Consider the following 12,617-nt stretch of genomic DNA (forward strand, 5'->3'; position numbering starts at 1 on the left):
GGGTTGGTTCGTTCGGACTCTTATCGTATGAGCTTGAAAGTAAGGCCGTAGCCTCCGTGAGGCTATTACTAAGGAGTAAGCAAATTTCTCTAATTTATGGTACCTTAGTTCGGGGCCTTGTAGAACTTTGCTGATGAAGTACACTGGATGTTGTCCAACCTCGTCCTCCCTTATCAGGGCTGATGCGACAGCTTTGTCTACTACGGACAGATATAGGACGAGATCTTCCCCAACTAGAGGTCGGGTCAGGATTGGAGGTTGGCTCAAGAACCTTTTGAACTCCTGGAACGCTCTCTCGCATTCTGGAGTCCACTCAAACTGGCTTCCCTTTCTTAATAAAGAGAACAGTGGAAGGGATTTTAATGCTGATCCTGCCAAGAACCTGGAGAGGGTCGCAAGTCGGCCATTTAGTTGTTGAACCTCCCTTAAGCAAGTCGGGCTCTTCATTTCCAGTATAGCTTGACACTTATCGGGATTGGCTTTAATCCCTCTTTACGTCAGCATAAACCCTAGGAATTTTCTGGCCTCCACTGCGAATGTACAATTTGTGGGATTTAGCCTCATCCCGTGCAACCTTATGGTGTCGAAGACTTGCGAGAGGTCTGTCAAGAGATCAGCTTCTTCCTTAGTTTTCACTAGCATGTCGTCTACGTAGACTTCCATTAAGCTCCCGATGTGGGGGGCGAACACCTTGTTCATCAGCCTTTGGTATGTGGCCCCTGCATTTTTTAGTCCAAATGGCATGACCACGTAGTAGAAATTTGCTCGAGGCGTGATGAACGATGTTTTCTCTTGGTCCGGCTCATACATAGGGATTTGATTATATCCTGAGTAGGCATCCATGAACGAAAAGTGTTGATACCCCAAGCTAGAGTCTACTAGAGTATCAATACTTGGGAGTGGATAAGGGTCCTTGGGACACGCCTTATTTAAGTCGGTGTAGTCGACACACATCCTCCATTGGCCGTTTTGCTTCTTGACTAGCACTACATTTGCTAACCATGTTGGATATTTAACTTCTCTGATGAAGCCGGCTTCTAGGAGTGTCTGTATTTGCTCCTCCACCGCTAGGGCTCGTTCCGGGCCGAGCTTGCGCCTTCGCTGTTGTACAGGTCGGGATCCTAGATACACCGAGAGCTTGTGGGACATAAGCTCGGGATCTATCCCAGGCATGTCGGAGGCTTTCCAGGAAAAGAGGTCAGAATTATCTCTTAGGAGCTTAGTCAACCGTTGCTTCAGGGTTTCCCCTAGGTTGGCTCCTATGTTGGTATTTTTCCCTTCCTATTTGCCGACCTGTATTTCCTCGGTTTTTCCTCCTGGCTGTGGTCGCAACTCTTCTTTGGCCCTTGCACCGCCGAGCTCTATGGTGTGAACCTCTTTGCTTTTTCCCCTCAGGTTCAAGCTTTCATTGTAGCACTTTCTTGCCAATTTTTGGTCTCCCCACACCGTTGCTACCCCCACTGTTGTCGGAAATTTCATGCAGAGATGGGGGGTGGATACCACCGCTCCGAGTCGATTTAGGGTAGCTCTTCCGATTAGGACATTATATGCTGACCCTACGTCGATGACTATGAAGTCTATACTCAGAGTTTTGGATTTTTCCCCCTTTCCAAAGGTAGTATGAAGGGGTAAAAATTCCAGTGGCTTTATTGGCGTGTCGCCTAACCCGTATAAGGTGTCGGGGTAGGCTCTTAGCTCCCTCTCGTCCAACCCTAGCTTGTCAAACGCGGGTTTGAAAAGGATGTCCGCCGAGCTTCCTTGATCTACTAGAGTTTTGTGGAGATGGGCATTGGCCAGGATCATGGTTATCACCACTGGATCGTCGTGTTTAGGGATTACTCCTTGCCCATCCTCCTTTGTAAATGAGATGGTAGGAAGGTCGGGCGAATCACTCCCGACCTGGTAGACTCGCTTGAGGTGTCTCTTGTGAGAGGACTTGGTAAGTCCCCCTCCCGCGAATCCACCTGAGATCATATGTATATGTCTCTCTGGAGTCTGCAGTGGTGGGTCTCTTCTATCTGCATCATCTCGCTTTCTCTTCCCATGATTGTCCGACCTTTCCATGAGATATCTATAAAGTCGGCCTTCTCTGGCCAGCTTTTCTATCACATTTTTGAGGTCGTAACAGTCGTTTGTTGAGTGACCATATATTTTATGGTACTCGCACTAGTCGCTGCGACTCCCCCCTTTTTTATTTTTAATGGGCCTATGAGGCGGCAGCCTTTCAATGTTGCAAATTTCTCTGTATACGTCCACTATAGAAACTTTTAGAGGAGTATAAGAGTGATATTTCCTGGGTCTGTCGAGACCGGGGTCTTCTTTCTTCTTGGGCTCCCTCTCCCTTTCTTTTATCGAGGGAGGGTGCCCAGATCACCAACTCGACTCTCTCAGTCTGGCATTTTCCTCCATGTTAATGTACTTTTCCGCTCTCTCCTGTACATGACTCAAAGAGGTCGGGTGCCTTTTTTATATGGACTGTGAGAAGGGTCCTTCCCTAAGTCCATTTACTAATCCCATGATAACTGCCTCGGTGGGCAGATCTTGAATTTCCAAATACGCTTTGTTGAACCTTTCCATGTAATCACGCAGAGGTTCTCCGACCTCCTGTTTAACTCCTAGGAGGCTCGGTGCATGTTTTACTTTATCCTTCTGGATGGAGAATCGCATCAGGAATTTTCTTGAGAGGTCCTCAAAGCTGGTAACCGACCTTGGAGGGAGGCTATCGAACCACTTTATCGCCGCTTTTGACAGGGTTGTCGGAAAAGCCTTGCAACGTGTTGCATCAGAAGCATCAGCTAGATACATCCGACTTTTGAAGTTGCGTAAATGATGATTTGGGTCTGTGGTTCCGTCATAGAGGTTCATCTCAGGGCTTTTGAAGTTTCTTGGAACCTTCGCCCTCATTATGTCCTCGCTGAACAGGTCCTCTCCTCCCAAGGGTGACTCTTCTCGGTTGCCGCGGGAGTCTCGGGCTTTAAGGGAGGATTCAAACTTTGTGAGTTTTTCTTCCAACTCTTTTCGTCATTCTATTTCCTCCCTGAGGTTTTGCTCTGCCTCTCGTTGTCGTTCTAGTTCCTGTTCTAGTTGCTCCAAACGACCTTGGTGGCCGTGGACCAGCCCCATTAGCTCGGTTGCATGGGGTGGCCCTTCCTTTCCGGACTCTCGTCCGTCCGAGGAATTTGCCTTTGGGTTTTTGAGCCTAGACGTGCCTTCTTTATGCTGGTCGCTGGTTCCTTGATGAATGGTCAGGTCTGCGTCATTGTTTCTGGCATCTGGATTTTCTTGCTCGGAATCAGACGCTGTATGTCCATCTACTGGTGAGTTGTCCGCCATTACTGGTTGATCTCTCAGGTCCCCGGCAATGGCGCCAATGGTCCGGGGCTTACCTAGAATCGGACGGTGGCTGGGCTTGTTTGCGAGGCCCAAATGCTAGAGAAAGGTGGTCTCCGACTTGGTTTACGTCTGGGAGCCGCCTCCGAGTTGTGTATGTGAAAGAATGGGGGTGGTACCTGCAAAGACACTTCGATGCCTAAGTCAGCAAGGGTGTAAGCAGGTCTAGAGAGTATTTGGCTTAGAGATACCTGAGGGATGTCAGTGTATTTATAGTGGTGAACCCATAACCACCGTTGGAGTAGTTCTGCCTTTTAAGGGGAATAACCGTCCCTTTATCTTAGGAAAGTTGAGATATTGCTCCTGGAAATAGTTACAGAGATTTTAGGGGCAGTTATCCTCTTAAGTGAGGGTTTATCTGCCAGCTAATCCCTCGCTTCCGACTTCTTTAGAGCAAGTCGTGGTAGGCACCGACTTCGTAGATTGAAGGTCGGTGTAGGGTGAGGCTCAATCCTTTGGGTTGGACCTTTCGTTGGGTCCTGGACCTTATCATTGGGGCAGGGTATAAACAACTACTATCTACTATTTTTAATTGATCATTGCAATTAGAATGTTCACACTATCTACCTACCACTCATTTAAAATTATATATAAAAAAAATCAATAATCAATTAAATTTGTATTTTTTATAAAGTCATTCTTTACATGATTTTTTCGCATTACATTTTATATAAATTTGTACAAAAAAATGTGACATTATTAAAATAAAAATCACATTATTATCTCCTATAAATAAATTATTTTTTCCTTTCCAAACCAAATTTCGTCTAATTCATTATAACTCAAAGCAGTTTAACCCTTTGATATTTTCAACTCAGTACTTCACTATACCTTAGTTTTTTTTGTTTTTATTGTAAACCACTATTTAGGCTGAGATTGTGTGTGCTACAGCCACTTTTTAATTTAGATGTGGAAAACGAATTGTAGGAAGCATATATGGAGTGTATAGGTGCTTTACGCTGGTCTCATGAACAAAAATCGGACCGTCCGATTTGTGTTTAAAAAATTTAAAAAATTTGGAGTACGGTAATCGGACCCTCCGATCTGTGTACTCCAATTTTTTTAATTTTTAAAGGAAAAGCCAGCAACTTTGTTAGATTTTGGCCAGCATGTAACTAGCAAAGAAAAATGAGCCATTGGATGAAACCTCACATCAATCTCACACCATTAAAATCATCATTGATGGCTATTTGATGGCTACAATTCACAAAAGTTGCTGACCCCCTAACACTCCTCATTATTAAATACAAATTGGAGGGTCCGATTACCTTCACCAAAATTTAAATTTCCTCTTCCACACTAATCGAATTGTCCGATTTTTTACAATCCCTGTTTCAGAAAAACTGTTCCCACATCCATGTCTAGCACCCACATTTTTCACAATAATGCACAACACACACATATTTCTCATATCCAAAAAAAATGAGCCCCTACCACTTTTTTATTTTTAATATTGTATTAACAATAATATTTTTCTAAATTGTGATTACTATGGTATTTTTCTAAAATGTGGGATGATTTAATGTACGGAGTACAGATCGGACCGTCCGATTTTTAAGAGGTACATAAATCGGACTGTTCGATTTTTAGGTGCACAAATCGGACTCCAATTTGTGTTGAAAAAATTTAAAAAAATTGGAGTACACAAATCGGACAGTCCGATTTGTGTACTCCAAATTTTTAAAATTTTTTACCTCCGATTTGTGTACCTCTTGTAGTTTTAAAAAACACACAAAATTATCATGTTAAGGTATAACACTCATTCTACTTCTATATCTAAATTTTTTAGCCTCCAAACTATACGATCGATTGGCGATTTATATCTAAAAGTGAAAGAATTTGTATTGCCTGAGTATTACATTAACCCAGCCATATCTAAGCCTCTAGTGAGGGCAAATGCGGAGGCCAGGGCCGTCTAGTGACACAGAAGACAAGTTTATTATTTTTGCATCTGCTAGTTTATGGTAGATTATATCGACGGAAAAAGCCATCGAAATTGTGTATGAAGCCGGCAATAGAAGGGTAACTAATTTCCCTAATATATATTTAAATACATAATTTTTCCTAATTTTTTCTAATGTATATTTAAACACTCCTCTTATTATTATCAGGGGACGGAAGGAAATTGCGCCAACATGCGATTGAAGAAGTTGTGAAAACGCATGAAACTAGTTATGATCGTATTATTCGTCTCGAAGATGGATCAAGACATGAATTCCATGACGACATTACTGTAATTGTTTTTGAAAATTAAACATATTCTGTAATGTGAATTCATATATGAGTTCATATGTTTTTTTCTAAAATGTTATCAATTATGTTTTTAAGAGAGTCATAATTTTTACATGTAGTTTAATTTAAACTGCACTTGAAATTGACACTTTTTTATTTTTAATATTGAATTAACAATGATATTTTTTTAAATTGTGATCTACTGTGATATTTTTTTAAAACTAGTGTTAAACCCGTGCGATGCACGGGCTTATATTTAAATTTGATAAGTTAAATTAAAAATAATATTTTATAATCATATATTTTTTAAATTTAGTATAACACTATTATCATCCTTATATAATAAACGTGTTAAATATGTTGTTTTATCTTTATTCAAAGTAAAATATGAATAGAAGAGTTCGAATTTTATAATATTCTTGAACCATAAAGAGGGATATAAAAAAAATAAGAACATATATAACTGTAATAATAGCATGTTAATTTTACCCTAAATTTTATATCAAAAAGCTAATAAAAATTTATCGACAACCTAGTATCTTACTAACTTCATTAGAAAATCATTGGATGTTGTGCTCCTTGTTACACATTTCATTTCAAATTTGAAAAAAGAGTTATAGATAAATTAGTTATATCTATAGTAAAGATTTGTATAAAAGTGTAAATCATAACATGCTATTAAAATGAAAATAATATTATTCTTTCCTAAATATTATTAAAAACCTCTTTGAATACGATATTTGTTGTTGATGACTTTGGATTGCCGTCTTCGTTTAAAATTAAAACCCTGAGGCCACTGCGACTCTTAACTCTTGACAAAGCAACATAAAATTTTCCATGGGTGAACAATGATTTTGGCAAATAAAGCCGTACATGTGATAATGATTGACCCTGATTTATGTTAATGGTCATTGCAAAGCATACTGTTAATGAAAATTGTCTCCGTTAGAACTTAAATGGCAATCCTGAATCTGAAGGGATCAAGTTCATTCTTGGAATGTACACTTTATCTCCAATATTTCTACCGGTCACTATCGTCGCTCCAATTACGTTGCTGCCAAGTTTGTTAACTATTAATCTTATCCCGTTGCATAAACCTGAAGTCTGGTCTATGTTTCGCAGTAGCATTACAACGACTCTTGGCTTCAAAGTCAACTTATGATTGAGTAGTCTCAAACATTTGATGTCATTTAGAAACTCTGGTGTGAACCACTCTTATTTTACATCTTCATTCTCATCAGCTTGACATGTTGTGTCAGAGCTCAAATACTCCTTTTCCATCCCTGGAAAGATTGTCAAGACAAAATTGTTTACCTTCTCGACACTCTTAAGTGTGGGTGCAAGAATTGCTCTACTCTGAAAATATCTGTAATCTGACATGTTTTGCAACAAATTTGGATATGCAAAGTCTACCAAATGAGATAGAGGATCATCAGTAGTTGTAATCAATAAATCATCTGGAATTTCAACTTCTGATTCATCACCAACAACAGAGCCAATATTTCCATTTCCAACATCAAGTATCCAATTAGCAAATATCTTTATTTCACCTTCATCTTGATCCGAAGAAGACATTAGAAGCCTCATATTCGTATGCAATTTCAGAACCTTACAAAATGACCACAGATGGGATGAGTTAATAGCGGATGCTAATATATCGTGTCTACTTCCTTTTGGAATCACCGGAAGTATCTGTCTGAAATCACCTCCTAGAACAACAATCTTACCACCAAATGGTTGATGTGTCTTATGTTGATCGGTAACTGACATAAGATTCCTGAGCGTCCGATCAAGTGCTTCAAAACGGCAGTTGTACCTTCCCTCGCATACAACATATTGAGAACTTAAAATTGAATTCTGTTTTGGACTTCTCTGATCTCTCCTCATACCACATCATGGCGTCGCAATGCCGACAAAAAATTATGGATCACTAATATCTATCACATCTAATAATCACCAAGATAATAAATTATTTTAGTTATATCTGCAACAAATACTTTATATAAAAATATACCTTTCTTTCACCATGTTAAGTATAAAAATAATATTTATAAAAGATTACCGAAGAATGCAATTTATAGATTAAAAAGATGAGATCATATAATACAATTTCATTGTGCCAACCTCAAGATTTAAGTTTTACAATCAATCAATGTTCAAATACAAAAATTATAATGTATAACCATATCTTAGTTTGAATTTTAAAACTTGAACACTAAACGATAATTTTTTGTTTATAAAAAGCATAACAATAGTAAATAATAAAGTGCTGATATTGCTACTTCTTAAATTACCTGTATTCTCAGCAACATCGAATATGGCTGGGTATTAAATTTGCACAGAATCATCTAAAATAGTCGTATTTTCAGTAATATCCTCAACTTCTTGAAATTTTTTTTGAAAGATTTGTAGTCAATTCCTTCAAAAATGTTTCTCTTTGTATTAGGTGTCTTTTTTTTCAGCTATGCACACTTCTTCTAATTCTTTAGTATCTAAATTTGAATTAAATGTACTTGCTCCTGTAATCATTAGAGATAATACATCAAGTACTTTATATTATAAAAAAAGAAAAATAAATATATGTTAAATGTTTGAATCAGCTGAATTATGAATATATATTATGAAGGTAGTATTAAAGATAAAAGAAGTAAAATTTTAGCTTTGTGATAATTACAATCTATCATGCTTATCTTACCATGTTTCTTTTGAAGTAGCATAGTCTTCCTATTCAGTCTTACATCCCTTTGCAATCTTATTTGATTTGTGTACTCCAATAAATCTATAATAATTATTTAGCATATACCAGTGATTATTTTTAATTGACCAATTAAAAAGTTAAATGTTTGGTCTTTAAGTAATAAAAACATGTTAATATAGTGACTGATAGATATTATTTGATATTTGTTGAAGATGTTGTTGACTTGTCTGATGACATGGACTATCATATGCTTCATGTGTGATACCCGAATTACTACTATTACTAATATTGGAACATTATTTTTTTTCATCTACAGAGTGTAGATTAGTAGTTGGAGACCTTGATCAATGTGGTATTGGGTTATTACCTAATAAGATAACTCGAGATATTAGTTTTGAATATATTTTCTGTTAAAGTTTATAATTGAATAAATAGTAGGAAAATCAAAATACATAAAGTGCATGTACATTCCCATAAGCAAGTTCCAAAAAAAATCATCCCAAAATAAATCTGTATTAATGCTATTTGTAATGCTCGACAACACCGATTGAAAATGCACACCATTGGAACTATCATTCGAATTTCCTGTAATTTTTTCATAAATAAATTTAGTAACATATTACGAAGACAATGTAAATTAATAATTTATTACTTGTCAATAGCTAAATAATATATAGAAAATATTGTATTTTATGGGTTTTCATTCGGCCAAAATACTCATGACATGTTAGTTATTTTGTATACCCAATAAAAATTAAATATATAGAACTGACATACTTAAAAATACCAAATAAAAAAAATATTATTCTAACCTAAAAACAAAAATGATAAAATAATTAATTTATTTTTTTATATGAAATCTACCTTAAATTGTGCTTTGCTTTGTATTTTCTTTGTTTTTTAATATCAATTTTCTCTTCAATATAATCTTACTTCTCTTTGGATTTCTTGCATCTTCCAATATATATCTAAAAATATCAAATAAATAAATTTTTTAACCAATTAAAAATATATATACATTATACATAATACATTTTTATTTTCAATGGCTGCTTTAATTTCTTTTTTATTCTCATTTATTTAGTTACGTAAACATATTTTACAGAAAATAATATATATTTTTTTACAAAAGTATCTTTTTTCAAATAAATATAAGTTTAATCTCACAATCAATAAATTTAACTTATAGGTAAAGAGATTGAAAATGAACAACTTATAAGTAAAAAGAGAGAAAAAGATAAAAGTACCTCTATTGTTATAATCTAAAAAATAATAATGTAAACGAAGTAAATAGAAAAAAAATTATAAATGTGACAAATAAAAAAATTTAAATTTAAAAATCAAAACGGTTAAGAAGCCACTTAATTAGGAATTAGTATTAGAGTTTTAAATTTCAAATTTTTAAATAGAAGTTTCTAATTAGCTAGTGCAAATTTAAAATTTTTAAATAAACTTTTTTAATTAAACGTTTGTTATTCATTAAGAATATATGAATTTGTTAATTTAAAAATAATTTTTATTAGTTTCATCATAAATAGTATCAATCCTATTATTTATCGATAAAAATAAATAAAATTAAATACAATCTAAAAATTAATAACCTTATAAATTACGTAAATTTAGAAAAAATACTTAAAAAGAGAAAAAAAGATGAAAGTATTTCTATTGTGGAGAGACAATCTAAAAAGATAATAATAAAAATTTATAAATGTGGCAAGTAAAAAAATCTAAATTTAAAAATTAAAATGGTTAAAAACTTACTTAATTATAAATTAGTATTAGAAATTTAAATTTAAAATTTTTAAAATAGAATTTTCTAATTAGCTAGTATAAATTTTAATTTTTAAATAAAATTTTCTAATCAAACGTCCGTTGTCCATTAGGAATATAGAAATTTATTAATTTAAAAATAATTTTTTTTGTTTCATCATAAACAATATTAACTTTATTATACTTTTTCTAAAATTTAAACAGTATTATATTTTTTTTAAATAATATAAATAATTTTACATCTTAATAAGACTGATAATTCTATTTATTTTATTATAATCCTTTGTAATTAGCATAGTAAATTATAAATTATATAAATTTTTAAAAAATATTCTCAAACCCAATTGCTTACGTAAAAATTAAAAAAAAAAGTATATTTGAATTTAAATTTAAAATTATAAACATAATACTTTAATTAAAAATTATAATTAGATTTTTTTTAAATAAGTACACATTAAAAATTAATAACTAACTTAATTGTATCAACAATAATTCAAAGAAGAAATTTATAACTTTATGACATTAAATATTAAATTAAAAATTATCCGAATATCAACGGTGAGAATCAAATTAAAAATAAAACCACAAGTAATAACCAAATAACTTCAATTTATATTTAAAAAAAATTCTAAATTCCAAGCATAAAAATCGAAAAGAACCAAAAGAAAAATAACAACTCAAGAAAAGACAATGTTTCAACCAAAACAAACATATGCTTGGCATTATTCTATTAGATAGACTCTAAAAGAGATTCCAAAACATGTGCATCCAAATTCTCAAGTTTCTCTCTCAATCTTGATCTTCTTGCAAGTTGAGGTATCTCCTTCCACCTTCGAATCTTCCGACTCCGAAGATAGTCACTTAGTTGGTGTAATAGCACTTTCCAACAATTCAGATTCATCATTGGCCGCAACTTCAATGGAGAATTCAAACAACAAATTCTGTACAAAAAACCACGTTAAATTAAAGACTTCTTTCTAACCTTTGATTTTATCTCACTAATATTTTTTGAATAAAATTAAGATCTAATTTTGAGAGAACAAACAAAATAAATATTTTTTGAACAAATACCTTAGTACCTTCTACTTTCTCCCCTTCAATGATTGATGATGTCTTTGAAATTGGAAACAAAACCACCAGTGTAGTCAACATCCTAAAATTATAATTAATTATTATTTATAAATTATATACTACTAATGACCAAGAAAGCAAAAAATAAATTAATTTTTAATAGAAGTACACTTATATATACTCACAATTTGAATAGGGTGAGCCTCTTTGAATTTATTTATGAGATCCACATTATTAGTCATCTTCTTAACTTTATAAGAAGGTGAAAAATATGAAATATCATATATTTGAACTTCAACGATGAAGAGAAAGATCTTATCAATTAGGTTGAGTAAAAGTGTAGGTGTATCTGATAGATCTCCTTTCTGCAGGATATTACATAATATATTAATAATAAATAATATAAAAAGTACCAATAAAAATATCTTCACTAATGCTTTTAGAAATAAATATTGGTTAGATCTTACCAATAGGAGTGGATCAAGTATCTTTACACAGCTCTTTTCCAAAACTTGTTTTGCCTCCTTGTCAAAGACTACATAACATGCACAGTCAGAATCATCAATGACCCCAAATTTTATTCGATACCTGCTTAAAAAAGAAAATAACATAAGAAAAAGTTAAATATAGACTTATTTAATATCTAATCCAATGTACATAGACTTTAATTTAAATAAATAAATAAATAACCTTGGAGTCATGGATAAAAGGATATTAGTAGAAAACTCGCGTCTTCATCGAGTCAAACTATCTCAATTGAGTATGGCAATGGAGAATTTTCGTAACTTGATAGTGTCCATAACCATACCACTCGTATACGTACACACAAATTGTCGATTGTAGGATTGATGTCAGCAATTTTGTGAATATCAGCCATTGGAATAAGTAGGGAGATTTTGGATATATGTAAAGAAAGAGATTGATGTACTTTAAATTGTGGTGCTTTACATCTCTCATAACTTATCCTTTTATAGTTGCATCATAATTAAATTTTTTAAAATTTGGTTGACTTTAATTTAAAATTTAAAAAATAACAAACTAAGTAAAACAACCTAAATTTAAAATTTAAAAATAACAACTTAAATAAATAATAATTTAAAAATTCTAAACTAACGTAAATATTTATTTATTGTAATATTAGTATGTAACAACCGAAGAATAATTAACGTAATTTTTTTTAAAACTCTAAATTTCTTTAAAAGAATTTATGTAACTGCAATTTAAAAAAATCAACAAAATTTTAAAAAATTATGCTAAAAAGAATTAACAGATTTTTTAAAAATAATGTTAAAATATAAAAAAGAACAATCTAAATAAAATTTAAAAAATAATAACTTAAATAAAATAATTTGAAATTTAAAAAATAACAACCTGAGTAAAATAACCCAAACAAATAAAATAATTTAAAATTTAAAAAATAACAACCTAAGTAAAACAACCCAAACTTAAAATTTGA

The 12,617-nt window shown here is 33.0% G+C and overlaps 1 protein-coding gene across 1 annotated transcript; it reads right to left on the minus strand.

The window, feature by feature from the left end:
* Positions 1-6,837: 6,837 nt before the first annotated feature.
* LOC130950147 (uncharacterized) lies at positions 6,838-7,509 on the minus strand. The gene has a single exon (XM_057878688.1). It carries the CDS (start codon positions 7,507-7,509, stop codon positions 6,838-6,840), a length of 672 nt encoding a protein of 223 aa, XP_057734671.1.
* Between the last annotated feature and the right edge of the window lie 5,108 nt (positions 7,510-12,617).

This window comes from Arachis stenosperma, chromosome 9 (genome assembly GCF_014773155.1).
Source record: "Arachis stenosperma cultivar V10309 chromosome 9, arast.V10309.gnm1.PFL2, whole genome shotgun sequence".
Lineage (NCBI taxonomy): Eukaryota > Viridiplantae > Streptophyta > Magnoliopsida > Fabales > Fabaceae > Arachis > Arachis stenosperma.

Bases quoted from the DNA above. Each gene is read 5' to 3' on its own strand.
- LOC130950147 (XM_057878688.1), bottom strand. From the start codon at position 7,509: ATGAGGAGAGATCAGAGAAGTCCAAAACAGAATTCAATTTTAAGTTCT.